The 16,380-nt window shown below is 42.4% G+C and overlaps 1 protein-coding gene across 2 annotated transcripts in view; it reads right to left on the reverse strand.

Annotated features, from left to right (window-relative positions):
- Positions 1-16,380, reverse strand: part of PRKCB (protein kinase C beta) — a 293,928-nt gene that overhangs the window by 83,749 nt on the left and 193,799 nt on the right. For both annotated transcript variants that reach the window (XM_069485934.1, XM_069485933.1), the window contains exons 6-8: positions 10,890-11,046; positions 9,563-9,697; positions 1,481-1,577 (exon numbers count right to left, since the gene is read on the reverse strand). In XM_069485934.1, coding sequence (XP_069342035.1) covers positions 1,481-1,577; positions 9,563-9,697; positions 10,890-11,046 — 389 coding nt within the window. The remainder of the gene's footprint in view (positions 1-1,480; positions 1,578-9,562; positions 9,698-10,889; positions 11,047-16,380) is intronic.

Consider the following 16,380-nt stretch of genomic DNA (forward strand, 5'->3'; position numbering starts at 1 on the left):
AGGGAAGGTCCATTTATCAATTCTCGTGGGCTTGAGCCCAAGACTATGGGAATGACCCTCTGTTATCAAGGTCACTGGAGAATGGCTGATAAACTCAAGGACAATGTGTTTATTCCACTTGTTTCCAGGAAGGAAGACCCTACTGGATCAGAACCGTCACCATCGTCTGGGCTGTGTAGGGGACACAGGCTCAAGACAGGGATCCGGGAATACTCAAGTGCGGTTTTCTGTCAAGTGGAGGGCAAAATTAACATGGCTCTTGGGATAAATGCCAAAATCCTTGCTAGGCCAATGCAGTCCTGCTACCCACTGTAAGTCCTTACCCACTTTCTCAGCCTTACCTTGGCTCACCCTTTGGCCTTCTCTGCTCTACCCACCCTGCCTTCTTTCAGTCTCACATTGTTGCTATATATCTGCCCACCACAGGGCCTTTGCACTTGCTGTTCTTGCTGAATGGAATACTCTTTCCCCCCTTTTTACTTGGTTAACTTCCACTGTTGGTTCCCCCATGACATCTTCCTTATCCTCTCAGACAAGGTGACATTTCCCTCTTATATGTTCTCAAAGTACCTGATCTCTCTTTCCCAGAACTTTACAGGGTCTTCACAAAGTTTTTCATTTGCTTGTGTAATTATCGGAAGAATAACAATAATAATAATCCACTCCATTTTAGCTATGCTATTTTATACCTTTTTTTCAGGGTTAGCAGGCCATCACTGCTTATCTAGAATTGATTTCCCACCAGACTCAGCATACTGAGTTTGTGTGAGCAAAATAATGTGTTTTCCCTCATGAAACTACTTTAAAATCATTCAATGCACATATAATGTAAGTACTCAAACCCATCATCCCCAAACATTTTCGTTGTAAAACTGGGATGTGTTCTATACATCTGCGGCTCTCAGATAGTTGGAAATGGCATTTTATTTGTCCCTTCAGAAGGGAAGGGGTTTCTCTTAGGTGGGAGCAGAGCCAGCGGGACAGCCCAAGGTCAGAGCCAAGGACTGTCCATCTGATAGAATTATTCTCTGGGAAGATCTACCCAGGAAGTCACCAGCGTAATCAGTTCCATTGGCACCATCCTGCCAATAGATCCAAACCCAGATTCCATCCACCAGCAAGCCTATTCGACTCAGCCTGCAAAACATCTAGCACTACCCTGTACACTTCTTCCAGTTACCATGACTACTACCATTCCTGTCCACGTCACCGTCAAAATGGCCTGGGCAGTGAATGAGTGCTTTTGAAGAAATGTCTAAATCTGAAAGAGTACAGCAAGGCAGGAATGACTTCATGAGGCAGGGGACATTTAACTGGGGTCTTGAAGGTCAAATAGGAGTTTTCTAGGAGATGGAACAGCATGGCGAAGGCTCAGAGTCATGAAAGGTCTTGGTAGGGACCATGCCATGAACGGGGAAAACAGCAGAGCCACAGACCTAACTGGCTCCCACTGATGCAGAAAGAAAGAAAGAAACCTCACCTCAAATTTCTGCCGCAGCTCTTCATTGCCCTCGCTTCCTTCTGGCGGCACGGGCACGTTGAAGTATTCGCCCTCCTCCTGGCTCAGTAACTTAAACCTAGAGGGGGACAAGGAGGCAGCACAAATTCCATGAGTCAATATTATTTCGTTGATCAGGATACAAAAAAGGAGGCCTATAAAAAGCTCTACTTAAAAAAAAATGTTTTGAGGTTTTTAAATTTTGTTTTGGTTTTTGGGGTGTGGGGGTGGGTATGGGTGGGTTTATAGCCAGGTATACTATATATTTTTGTAACTATTCCATGGACATCATAAAAAAATGTATATTCTGTGTTTATAGGATGCAAAGTTCTCTCTCTACACACACACATGGTTTTCCTAGTTATATTATTCAATTACTGTATGTTTTTACCTATTTTTGTCCATTAAGTGCTTTTTTATTCTGAAAGAACGCTACAAAGTCTCCTGACTGTAAATGTATTCTTGTCACGTTCCTCGAGTATTTCTACATTTCATCTTACACAGGTTGCCACCTTGCCATCCCGGCACTCAGCTGCATTTGGATACTTAACTTTAGGATGGTATTTTTCTCTGCAGAAATTTGCCCACAGTGTTCTGTATTCAACCTCCTGGGAGATGGTATCCCTTAGTGGTTACGCATATAAGCCCAAATCTCACTTCTGTCCTGGCCTCCTTGGACAACTTTGGATAAGTTGGTTAGGCTCGCTGAGCCTCTGTTTTTCTCATCTATATTAAAAAATTGGAATACAAGTCCCTTTTTCATAAAATTGCTGTGACGTTGAAATGTAATGATGCATGTAAAACAATAAGCACAGTGCTTGGCATTCAGCCAGTGTTCAATAAGCGGCCTCATCATCATCATTGTCGTTATTACTGCTACTAATATTATTGTAATAAACATGGTGGCTCCAGCTTGTTTCTTGACCACAAAGATGCTTCCAGCTAGTCAGAGGACGAAATGAGAGTGAGGAAGGAAAAGAGACATTCCAAAGGCATTTGAGTCAGTGGGAGGGGGGACACCCCAAAACTCCTCACTCCCAAAGATAATCTCTAACCCAAAGTTACAATTTTCATCACAATATTTTTTTCTCCATTCACAAATCTTCTTAGGCAGCTTCCAAAAAGAGGGGGCTAGGTGATTCAAAGCGGAGAGGCCAATTTGAGCCTCTATACCTCCACATTTAATATTTCAATTCTCTTCTTCCAAATTTCCATGGGATTCGCCAAAAGAAATACAAAAATAAGAGAACATGTGTATCTTTGCTGGAAATCAAGAAGGGTGCTAGCCACACAGCAGGAACTTCCAAGAATTTCTGTAAATAAAAGTAATAGAAGGGGAATCTAGAGCTGTTTGGTAAACTCTACTCATTCAGATGCTGCCTCTATGGATTTTGCTACACTTCATATCTCTTCCTAGAAAAGAAAGCCAATATCATTTGTTACAAGTAGAAAGTAACTGTAAAAAAGAAAGAAGGTAAACAAATGCAAATCAACATTATTCAAGTCCAAGTAGACGATGTTGCTTACAAAGGCTCTGAGCCTAAAGCCTGCATCCCCTTCCCTTTTAATGGGCGATCACAAAGAGCAAGTATTAAAAAGTGTTAAGGATATACCGGAACACTCCAAGACTTTCTCGCTGAAGAATTGAAGGAGTATCGACAAAAGAATAGCTTTCTTGGGGTACAACTCGGTATTACTTATTAGATAGCCCTAACTGTGGACTATCTAAAGTCATTTGGTTCATCCCTGCAAGGTCTGAGAAGAAAAGGAAAAAAAGAGTTGAAATTCTAAAAATATAAATAAATAAATAAAGTCATTTGGGGGTCTCACCCTTGGGAACACACAGATAAAGGAGGGATTTACAGGATGTCATCAGTAAAGGGAACCCCAACAGAGCCCGGCCAACCACCCTGGATCAGACTGTCAGGAACCAGACGAGGGTCACCAGTTCCCACCCACATGCAGGAGGTAACCGAGATGTCAGCACCTGGAACGGCAGGCGGGGGTCCGTACGCTACGCACACTCAGACTCTGAATAGCTTCGATAGTGATTATCTCTGAGTAATGGCATTCTGATAGTACTTTCTGATTGCTTACTTATATTTTTCTAATAATTATTCATTTAACAATAATGACTAACACTTACTGAGTGCTTTTTACTAGACATTGGGCACCTCACTTAAATGAACTAATTTGCTATCACAACAATCCTGTGATATAATTACCATTATTTTCTCCAAACGAGGAAACAAGGCACAGAGAGGCTAAGTTACTTGTTCAGGGGTACACAGCTAGGAAGTGGTGGAATAAAAATTCTAACCTCGGAAGTCTGATTCCCAAGCCTTATTTATTTTTTTAATAAGAGCAAAATGTCATTATCAGTAGTAACAAGAAAGTTTAAATAACACAATTGTAAGATAACAATGATTTAAGATAATAGTCATCTGTTCAGAAGGAGAGAAACATAAAAAAGAATGACATAAGAAAGAAAAAAAAAACTTTAGAAACAGAAACACCATAAGAGAAACACGGCAATTAAAACCATAAACATTAAAACATTTCCCTGTGGGGGGAAAAAGAAAAGACTTTCAAGTTTCAGGGTTTTTTTTTTTTTCTTTCATTTTTTTATTACATTTGGACCTTTAAGAAACATATACCATCAGATATACCACTATTCAGTAAAAATCTATTCTAGTTTTTGGGAACCACGCATGTCACAAACTATCTTGCTTCTAATCTCTAAGACTTTACTGAGAGTTTATCAAAAAGGTAGGCTCTGATCTATGGGATCCTGAGCCTTGAGGTTTTGAATGTTTTGATTATTGTAAAACAATTTCAAGTGGATGAACTTAATTCCCAGCTGTTTTTCTTCTGGAATGGGCTAATCATTTTGAAGTTATCTAGTCCATTACAAGAATATTCAATTCCTTGAGCTTTGTAATCTATTCTGTCTTTGGAAAGCCTGGTAAAAAAGTAATTTTTTTTTCCCTGTACAATAAGGATGAATTCATCAGAACATACCCAATATTAATTATAACAAAAAGCAGCAGATAATGTACATGTGCTGTGTTCACCTTAATGACTACTCATAAATTAGTAACTACTCAATGGAGACTATTTCTGGATCAATACGATCCAAGTGTAGTAGTTGCAGGCTACACTCAACTCCTTAACATGACTCCTAATACCTGACATTGATTAAAAGTAAAAAAGGGTAAGTAAACAAATACATACTCATCAAGTTTCAGTTTTTCTTTTTCTTTTTTAAAAAAGCCAACAACCGAAGGACATAGTAACATGAAACATAAAAGAATGTGGAAAGATCTACCAGGCAGAAAGGATCTACAGCTCTGCAAACGAAGCGGACACATTAAAAGGTAAATCAGATCTCGTTCATTCCTCGCTCCCCATCTTATTCAGGGCAGAAGAGAAAGTCTTTGCAAGGCCCCACGGGGTCTCCCAAGCACCCCCCATGCCACCCCCTCCTGGGTCCAGCTCCAGCTACACAAGCACCTTACTGCTGCTCAAACTGCCAGGCACCCTCCTGCCTGGGGGTCTTTGCGCTTGTCATTCTCTGTCCAGGACACTCTCCATGGATACCCACATGGTCACTTCCTCGCCCCCTTCAGGTCTTTGCTATATGTCACCTTTTCACCCCATAAAATCTGAATAGCTCTCCCCCTAGTGTTCCCTATCCCCGTTGCTTATTGACTTTCCTCTACTGCATTTATCAGCCTCGAACATGCGATGTTTTACTGTTTACTTCTGTTGGTTTAAAAAATTTTGTTTGTTTTTCTCCAACTGGCAAGAAAACTCCACAAGGCCAAGGATTCTTGTCTGTGTTGCTCACTCGTGTGTCCCCAGCCCAGCAGGTGGTCACTGAGTATCATACGTTCAGTGAATGAATGAATGCCAGCAACGAGGGAAAATTATAGGGAAAAGGCATTAACTGGAACAAAGACAGCTTTATGCCAACATAGTTAGAATCGAAGAGTTATGTGGCTAATAATATTGCCACATACATATAAGGCAAAAATCAATAGAAACAAAAAAAAGGGCTTTTGAACAATTTTACTGAGAGAAACTTCATAAGCACTATATATTTAGCTCAAGCAAACCAAAAGGCAACATGTAGGCATAAAAGATCTGGACGTTATAGTACAATAGAATGAATGAATGTTAAAATGCAAACCCTACAAATAGTAAATACCTTTTTATTGGAATGTCTGCAGAACATTCAGCAACACTGTACATACACTAAGCTAAACTGAAAGAAAAGGAGAGAAAACAAAAAAAGAAAAGAGGGAAAAAAAAGAAAAAGAAAGAAAAATGCACAGGCCATATTCTCTTATTAGAAAGCACTAAAACTGTAATTTAACACTAATAGCAAACATTTAAACAAAAAGCAAATTCTCGAGGTTAAAAACATGCCTAAATAAAAGCATGTTACAAAGGAGATGAAGAACACAATTGCAGACCTCAAGGAAGCAACAAAAGCGAGAACGTGACCTATCAAAACTCTGAGAAAATATTTATCCTCTCAAATGCTTGTTCATTGTTTTTAAAGAGCAGAGTAAGGTAAAAGGAGAAAAAAGAAATTAGTAAAATATTCAACTGAGATTCAAAGACAACCACAAAGTAAACCCACAGAAAAGGAGAAAACAAACACAGGACTGATACACATGTCCCAGAGCTAATTCTTTGAAGAAAATAAATGAATAAAACACACGAACCTCGGGAAAATCAAGGGGAAAGAAAGGAGACAGCATAGATGAAGCAGATCCGGAACACAGAGGAGGATTTGACAACAAACAGAGAGCAGGTGGCAAAGAGGCAGGCGAGGGGCCTGGGGCTGGCGCCACACCTGGGAGCGTTCACAGCTGTTTCTGACACATGGTCTGAAATCGCAGCACAACAGAATGACTGGAGGAGCCTGTCGCCTCCCAGAGGGGAAAACTGAGTCTCAGAGAGGGCATGTGACTTACCCAAGATCACAGAGTGTTAAAAGAATCCCTCGGACATGAACCCCAACATCTAGGGTTTGATACCTTTAGGGCCAAGATGACATCTTAGAAGTCTGGTCCCTAAATCCACAGAGGACTTTTATATGTAAAATCTGAAGAGGGCTTTTAGTTTGCAAAAGTTATTCCAACTATTATTTCATCAAATTTACAACAACCGGCAGCGGTGGTTGGTGGATATGGGGTGCTATAATCAATCTGATGAATGGCCTAATACCCGCGGAGAAGGCTGTAGCACAGAGAGGTGAAGCGACTCGCTTGCAGTCACAAAGCATCCATCAGTTAGGAGATCCAAGGTCAAATCCTAGCTGTCTACTCTCTCGCCCGTGGCCTACCCCCGTATCAGGAGGCAGAATGGGATCTGCATATGCTTAGGCTCTGGCATCAGAGAGACCCGGACCCAAACCCCAACACTGTCACTTATGAGCTGTGTGTCCCTAACACATTGCTCAACTACTCTGATCCTTATGAACGATGATCCATGTAGAATTACTGGGAGAATTAAATGATCATCTAAGTGTAAATGCAGTAATATTTTGGACTTACTCCTGATGCTTAACCACCCCTTATCATTGAGGCATTTTTTTCCCTCTCTGCTCCCTGCTATCTGCTTCAGGGGAGTAGACAAGGCAGGTGCCAGCCCGGGAAGGAGGATGTGGCATATGTAGGAGAAGTCCTCCCTCTGGGGCCCGGAGAACCTTGGGAAGGAGGAGGGAGAGGAGGCGGGTTGCATGGGGAGAATGCAGAGGGGCTTGTCCCCCTCCTCTGTCAGAGGCCTGGCCAGAGACCTACCTATATGGAGGGCACTACCACCCCCACGCCACCCCCTGCAGCCAGGCAACACTCCTGGCTGTCCACGAAGGAGACACAGAAATGCGGGGTCCCAGAAGTGCTGAGAGATCGGGCCTGGCAGTGGCCTGGGGGTGGGACACGGAAGGCTCTGCATGGAAAGATCTCACAATAGGAGGCGACGGACCAGGACTGGGGACTCCAGCACGAAGCCAGGTGGGACCAGCTCAGCCTCGGCAGGCGCTTGTTTGGGACCAGGCAGGAAGGCTCCTGTGCAGCAGGGAAGCCCAGAAGGTATCTCGCGCAGCGAAGCGTTCCTTCTCCTCAGCCACCATGAGGTCACAAAGCTACATGAGAAAGTCTAAGTCCCTTAGAGCAAACAAAGAAGCTACATTTTTTCTGCACATCTGCTTAATGCTGTGTAAACGTGTGACTCTGCGACACCGGGGAATGTTCGGCCCAGCGCCTGGCATCTAGTAAGAGTCAGTAAGTGGTAGCTATTGTTATTATAATTATTATGTCCTCTCATGTCTCATTTATGCTCCCTGGGGATCGTACATGCTTTCTCTTTAACCTCTCTGAACTTGACTTAAAGAGGAAGCAACGCCCACTCTGAGTGCATGAGGGTGGGCCCCATGCAAAGTCAAATCGTCCATATGTTAGGAAAAAAATCCAAAACTTGGGGGGAAAAAAAACCCAAAAAAGATGACTGTGTGACCTTTTAATGTTATGCTAGAGCATTTTGTAATTAGGTATCTCCTTCCTCACTGTAATATCACTTTGTTTAACTTGTTATTCATCAGCGAGTCGGGCCCAGATGGCCTCCCTACTCTGCAAAGATAGATGTTAACTTCTAGAAAACTGGGGTGAGATCGTTTTTTTTTTCAGTCTGACAGTTAAGATAACCCCAAAGATTGTGATTCTAGTGCGCTGTTTATCAGCCAGCTTTAGATTTGACCGAGCAAAGCTATTTCAGCATTCCTTCTTCTACCAACTACACAAATATCTCCAACCTTTTTGGAGTCAGCCATTCATCCTGCTGGTCTCCTCCTTAGTGAGCTAAGGAAAACCTTGACAAATGCTCATTATCTATTGCATGAGAATTATGGTTTTAACCATTTGTGAATTGAGTGTGCTTTAACGCACCTTTTTTGGAGGGCACACTCCCAGCTCCTGTCTTCTTCACATCTCTCACCATGTTGTCATTGTTATTTGTGTCATTTCTTGTTTGAGGTTTATCTCCCTACTCCGCCCCCTGGCCATAAGCCGAGCTTCAGGAGGGCACGGCTGCCTTATACCTTGATGTGTCTCTAGCGACTAGAAGCCACTAGACACTCAATATATTGAAGAAAAGCCCAAGATAGATAATAGAACAGAGATAGGAAGTTGCAAGATGAACAATGGAAGACATGTGTGTAGTCCAGACAGTACATTCTCTTTCTTGTTAAACCAGTTTGATTTTTATTTTCTTTCATTTATAACTGAAAAAGTCTGAATGAGACAATTCAGCAATGAGACAATTTATCTTAAGAAATAATGGCAGTCCTCATCACCATTTTTCCCAATATTATAGTGCCAGGTTGGACTAGCTCATCTGATTCCTTTCTGATGACTGCGAAACAGTTGCCAAGGTGGCTTACCCAGCCTCTCTGTTGGTAATTTGGAGGAATTTTTTTTTTTTTTTGGCCATGAGATGGAAGCAAAGTAAAAACTTCAGCACAAAGAGACACTGCAGCTGACCAGGACAGTGACTCCCCAGTACATTTCTGGCCAGGCTTGCTGAACCCTGCCAGTGAAGAAGCAGCTTGTTCTTATCCGTCAGAATCTGACAGTGTGTTGCTCATCTTTTGGGTAAACTGTGACAGCCACTTTAGTGCCCATGGGCCCAGTCAAATCACATAATTGTATAAAGTGGGGCAGATGTAATAAAATAGGGAGTGGAAAGGACTGTGACAAATGGAAAATCCATGTTCTGTCTAAAAGGGGCATTAACTGCTCAACTGTCCTCAATAGCTGCCTTCCAAGCCCCAGATTTTTAACTAACTCTAGGCTCAGATTTTTAATTAATTTTTTTTTTTTTTTGGCATGAGAACCAAATAAAACATGTTTGTGTGGATGACGATCCAATCTACCGGCCTTCACTTTGGGACTCTGTTTTAGTATTTCACTTTTAGGAGAAAAAGGAAAACATACTCGAGCCCGACTTCAATAGAGCAAGCTGTATTGCAGCTTTCAAAGCAAAATCTTTCCTTACCAGCCATCAACACCAGCTTTCTGCAGCTCAGAAATCCCAAATGACAAAGATCCCATGAAGTCATTCCTGCTGGTCAGATCCCAGTCCCAAATCTCTACTGACAGTCTTCTGTCTTTGTCCGATTCTTTCAGCTGACTGCGAAGAGAAAAAAGAGAAGTCAGTGGAGCTTGTAGTCATTTCTCAGGCAGAAGAAACATACAAGAGGACAAGACCTGGCGGTAGGAACTTTTAAAGATTACAAGCTGCTGCAAGAAACGTATTCAGTTTCCATCCCAGGCTGGCTCTCCAGGGAGTGAGAGCTTTTCCTGTGTGACAGCCGGTAGCTTACTCAGGCAGAGGCCCTAGGCGAGCTCTGGTAGGAACTGGTCTAACTACTTTCTGCTGCTCGGGAAATCTTACTGACAGTCAGTATAAGAAATACAGTTATCAATTACATAGCTGGGTGTGTGTGTGTGTGTGTGTGTGTGTGTGTGTGTGTTTGAGGATGAGGATAAGGAGATGCATGAAGAAAAATCCTGTTGGTGCCTCTCTGGAGAAAGTGTCTGTTCTGAGGCCTGATTGGGGCTGGAAGGGAGCCCCGTTTTGCCCCAAGGGAGGGAAGTGGGGATGGGGTACCACAAGCCAGTGGCTAGAGCATGGCCTGTGAAGTCAGACTGCCCAGAGCCGAAGCCACCCCATCCCAGATCTGCTATGGGACTTCGACCCTATTCCTTAACCCCTACGTGCCCCATAGGTAAACAGGGAATGAAATGAGCCAATAAAGTTAGATCACTTAACACAGTGCTTGTTGCACATAGTGTATCCTCAACAAATCAGCTGTTATAATTAACACCTGATACAGTCCAGCTGCATCAGAAAGGGATTCCAAGATTCTTGGAGCCCTGGCCAGGGAAGGTGCTCAGGGGAGGCTGACGGGGATCTCCCAGCAGTCTGCAGGCCCAGCATCACCCACAAACTCAGCCCTAGAGAGGTTGTCACCCCACTCCATAGGTTATGTCCCCCTGTTTGCCAAGATCCATCATTTCTCCCACAACTTGTCTTCCCCTAGCAACACATCGCACTGTCTCCTAGCCCACCCACTCCCCCACACCACAGGCATTTTCAACGCTATTAAAAAAAAAAAAATAGTTCTGATTTTTTCTTGGCTCACATTACCAAAATGCAGATGGAAGAGAAGCGAGGGAAAGTAAGGAATGAGGGAGGGAGGAGCAGGCAGGGAGGGAAGCAGGGAGAGAAGGAAACAGAAGCTAAGAGAGGAGCTCCCTGATCTCTGTGGCCCCTAACCCACCTCCAGCACGATGTTTAGGCTGCGATGGTTTCAACTTACAATCTAAATGTCTCATTCCACTCGGGGTTGAGGGAGCACTTGATGGTTTTGGTCTTCTGCTTGCTCTCGCTTTTGGGATCAGGAATCAGTTTCAGTTTTACGTAGGGATCTGACAAGCCATTGGGGTCCATGGGTACAAGGTTTTTAGCATCTCTTACTAAAAAAGAAAAAAAGCAGTTTAGGTGTCAATGGTGCCCAAAATGTTAAGCACCAACCAATGATGGCTGTAGAAGCTATGGAAACATCCCTGGCATCACGCTTATTTAATGGGAATTTTAATTTTATCAACATCAATAGCTTAAAAAGCATAGAAAATGAGATGAACTGATAAGGTGTAAACTCTGCTCTATAATATATCGGTTAAAAATCATTTGCTGACTTTCGTACTGTTCTCCCTATGCCACCCCCAAGATTAACTGTAAGTTTTCCAAGCTTGTTTACTACAAAGCCCACAAGAAAGACCGGGTTCTTAACCATGCAGCACAATGTTTTCAAGGTTCACCATACTATAGCATCTATCTGTACTTCATTCCTTTTTATAGCTGAATAATATTCTATTATATGGATGTCTCATATTTTGTTTATCCATTCACCAGTTGAGCAAGATTTGAATTCTTTCCACTTTTTGGCTATGGTGAATAGTGCTGCTATGAAAATTCGTGTACCCAGACACAAAAGGTCACATATTATATGATTCCATTTACATGAAACGTCCAGAACAGGTAAATCCCTGGGCACAGAAAGTGGACTATTAGTTGCCAGCGGCTGCGGGGAGGGAGACATGAGGACCTACGGCTCAGTGAGTTCAGGGTTTCCTTTAGGGGTGATGACAACGTCTTGTCACTAGATAGAGATGATGGTTGCACAACACTGTGCACGTGCCATGAATGTCACTGAATTGCACACTTTAAAATGGTTCATGGTTAATTTTATGTTATGTGAATTTTACCTCAATTCAAAAAGAAAAAGCTAAAAAAGAAGTAAATAGTTACCCTCTAAACTAAGGTGCACCTATTATTCATGTGTCACCCATAATCAGGACCCAGACAGCCCAGAGCGAGACGGCTGTAAGAATATCAGCAACATCACAGCCAGACTCCACCCTCAGTCAAGAACACCCTGGCTAAAGGAGGCAGAGAATCAGTAGTGTAGATGCAACTGGCCAGTAGAAAGGATGAGGGAGAATAAAACATCAGCCTGGAGAAACAGGGAGAAGTGAATTAGGAGTTGATTCAAAAGCAAGTAACTGGGGATGTTGGTCCTTTGAGACAGGAGTCTACCAACCTCCTCATTTGCCAGCAAATTAATAAACTCCTCTTTCCTTCTGGGAAAAAAAAGCCAGTAAGGCAGGTAGTCAAGGGAAGGATACTAGAAATGAGAGTTGTACAGCTCCTAAGGATACAGTGCCAACCATCTCACCTATGATAGAAAAATCCCAGGTAATATATTCCGTCCAAATGGAATCAAACTATCTTCTAGAAGGTGAATACATATGACTCCTCCCAGGAATGCAAAGATGGTTTGACCTTAGGAAGTCCATTTTTAATATATTCATCATATTTATAGGTCAAAGAAGAAAACCACAAAATCGTCGCAGTTATCTAGAAATAGCAGGGAATTTTCTTAACAGGATAAAGTCTATCTGAAATAACAGCACCACAGTTCATGATAAACACAATCCCATTACAGTCAGCAATAAGACAAAGATGCCCATTACCATAGCCATTATGCAACACTTTTTCTTAGTGCTCCACAAGTGCAATAAAAACAGGAGTTCTATAAATTCAAGATGACAAGACAAACATATTAGAAAAAAGAATATTGGAGAGTAGAGTGTCAAGCACCTGCTCAGTTCCTACAACCTTTGCTTCCACCTGATCATGGTCATCTCCCCCATGGTCACACCCTGGAGCTTATTATCCCAGAAAGTACACTACTTGCTCAGTCTTAGTTTCATGTACCCCACTGTCTTACACTATTTCCTTTTTTCTTTTCAGTTTATTAACTCCATTTCCCTATGTAAGTCTTCCTCCACCAATCAGTTCATTGTACCCAATACACTCTGTCGATCTCTCCACTGCCTCTTTTACTCCATTCACCCCCAGCTTAGATTTTATGGTGCATTATACTCTCACCCTTGAAAACAACTTCAAGTGCCTTGCCCCTTTTTCCCCCATTTTATTTACCTGGCAAAACCCCAGCCCTACTTAAATTCAAATATCTTCCTTTTATTTTCCTACACCCAAGCAGTTAACTATTGCTGAAAAAAAAAAAAAATAGGACTGATTTGCCTAAAATCATATAGCTAATAAGGCCGGGCGCGGTGGCTCACGCCTGTAATCCTAGCACTCTGGGAGGCCGAGGTGGGAGGATCGCTCGAGGTCAGGAGTTTGAGACCAGCCTGAGCAAGAGCGAGACCCCGTCTCTACTAAAAATAGAAAGAAATTATCTGGCCAACTAAAAATATATATAGAAAAAATTAGCCAGGCATGGTGGTGCGTGTCTGTAGTCCCAGCTACTCGGGAGGCTGAGGCAGTAGGATCGCTTAAGCCCAGGAGTTTGAGGTTGCTGTGAGCTAGGCTGACGCCATGGCACTCACTCTAGCCTGGGCAACAGAGTGAGACTCTGTCTCAAAAAAAATAAAAAATAAAATCATATAGCTGATAAAGTGTTGGGACAGAATAAATGAGATGGGAAAAGAATTAGGAGGGCTACCAGGAGGCAAGCTGTAACTTATTCTGCACTGACATTTTTCTGCATGTCAGCAATACGGCACTTTCTTCCAATTATCCACAGGCTGAATTCATCCTCCATCTCAGCTTGCAAGTTGCACTTCATTCTTGCACCAAAAGCAACAAATTTTTCCTCTTTGGCCTTGATCAGTTAAGTTCAACAAGCAGGTCCCTACTCTGTGCTAAGCATTCTGCTAGACACTGATGATACAAGGAGCAAAGTAAGATGTTGATCCTGTCCCCAAGGAGTATATAAAAAATGTATTAAAAGTATAGTTGATTTCTAATGAGACAGGAGCCAGGCTGTACAGTGTCATGGATGCAGGGCTGCAAGATGCCAGGGTCTTACCTAGCAGTTATGTCACATATTTGAACCTCAATTTCTTGATCAATAAAATGGAGTATTGTAAGGGTAAAATTAGATAAAGAATATACATGTTTATTATAGACATATATATGTTAGCTAGTAATATATTACTGCTATTTCATTGTTATTATTATTATTCACATTCAGTGCCCTCTTTCACCACATTTACCCATTTTTATTATGAAGACTTAACCATTTCCCAAATGGACCTATGTCAAATGGAAGCACTTGTGTTTTTCTCCTTGAGAAAAATGCATTCAACCTTTCCACTTGAACACTTCCAGAGAATGCTTCTTAAACCTTAGTGTACATGAGATTCACTCAGAGGGCTTGTGAGACACAGATTCCTAGCCCTCCCCCGCCGCCAACACACACACATAGATTCCGATTTCGTAAGTCTGGAGTGAGACCTACTCATTTGCTTTTCTAACACATTCCCGTGTGAAGCTGATACTGCCAGTTCATAGGACACACATTGTCACATTGCTCTAGAGAATGACAATTTCTTAAGATACCCGTGTATTTTCCCCATAGGATACAATCTCCAACTGTTACTTTCTCTTGTCTCTTAAGCCTTCCAAGAAAAATGGCATGTGCCAGTTTTTAGGCTGAGATCTTGGAATGACACATCTATCACATAGTGAGCTGCATAAACACACGATCTGAGACACCCCAAAGTGCCAGAAACTTGTATGTCTGGTTGATTAGCAACACATGTGCAAGTGGAAACAGCTCATCCTCCTTCTCTCTGATGATTCCCTCCACCCTCCCATCTTATGAACTGGCACCACAAGGATAGTCATTAGGGAAAAAAGTCTTCTATTGTAAGCTTAGACGTTCGCAGCTCTTTCACAGTGCTCTTTGCAGGACAAGAGTGTGCATTCTGAAGCTGTCAATCTCAAAACTAATGGTTTAAGAATGACCTTTCCTTGGGCATCTACCAGAACCAAATATTCCTCATTGAAGCATGACTCCACCTGCCCTTTTGAGACTATCCTCTTACCAAAGGGCCCACAAAATTCTATGGAAAGGAATGAAGCGGAATTGACTCTGGGACCACTGGCATTCACATCTTCAAGAGCTCTGGCTACTAAAACCACTCTATCATGAGCAGTTGACAGTAGCTTCAGGCTAAGATCCAAAGGGCTGTCCCTCCTGAAGCTTGTCAAAGTCATGTTTCCCAGAAGCAAGAGAGCCGCATATGTAGCAAGGAAGCAAATCTCTCTAGACCACACTTGGCGAGACCGGCTTTGATTTTTCTTGATAAATGTTTCTTTACTATCTTTGTTGAAATCCAGCCAGCCCAGATGGTACAAAATGCTTCACACCAAGCAGAAATAGCAAACTTCCCCTCTGGTGGAAGTTTGCTAAATGTACAAGAGTGTCCTGGTCCAGAGAACATTGCTTTGCCTGGGACATGGAGCTGGATGGGGGGAAGGTCTGGCTGTTTCCATCAAAGGGTCTTCAGAGCAAACAACGCCTCTGCATTCTGGCGAAAGTTACCTAAGACAGTGCTAAACCCACACAACAATAGCGTGAATGTTAACTATTTTCCTAAGAATTGTTCTTCACCAAGAACTTTCCTAATCTTTTTTTTCTTTCCAAGAACATACAATAATCAGCTGGAAAACTGAATAATTGTGCTGCTTTCATGCCTTGATGCATTGTGTGAATCAAGAACATACTTGTATTAACTCCTTTTTTTTTTTTTTTGAGCTAGGGTCTTGCTCTGTGTCTCAGGCTAGAGTGCAGTGGCATCATCATAGCTCACTGCAACCTCCAACTCCTGGGTTCAAGGCATCCTCCTGCTTCAGCCTCCTGAGTAGCTGGGACTACAGATGCACACCACCACGCCCAGCTAATATTTTTATTTTTTTGTAGAGACGAGGTCTCGCTATATTGCTCAGGCTGGTCTCGAACTCCTGGACTCAAGCAATCCTCCTGCCTCGGCCTCTCAAAGTGCCAAGATTACAGCGGGAGCCACTGCACCCAGCCCTATTAACTCCTTTTGAAGGACCTTTTCTCAACATTGTAAGCCCTCATTTGTTCTCACTGGGTGTGATTGAACAGTAATTCAAGACAACATCCACTAAAATTTAGTTTGAGGATCTGTGCAATGACAAAAGTAGGAAGTAGCCAGAGTATACATCGATGGAGGAGGGAGTAAGTGCATACTGTGAAGTACTAGGCCCATGACGATAATGCTGGGCGATGTATATGCACTAACACAGTGAAAAAAGCAAGAGGAAGAGAGATGAGTGCAGTATAAAGCCTCTTTGTTTAAGAGAAAGGTATGAGGACATTAGCAGATCAATATTACAATAGCATTGGGTCAATGTTACATTTCTGCATTTGGATAATTATACTGTGCATATGTAAGACAATGTCCTCG

The sequence above is a fragment of the Eulemur rufifrons genome, chromosome 14 (assembly GCF_041146395.1).
Source record: "Eulemur rufifrons isolate Redbay chromosome 14, OSU_ERuf_1, whole genome shotgun sequence".
In the NCBI taxonomy this organism is placed as follows: Eukaryota; Metazoa; Chordata; class Mammalia; order Primates; family Lemuridae; genus Eulemur; species Eulemur rufifrons.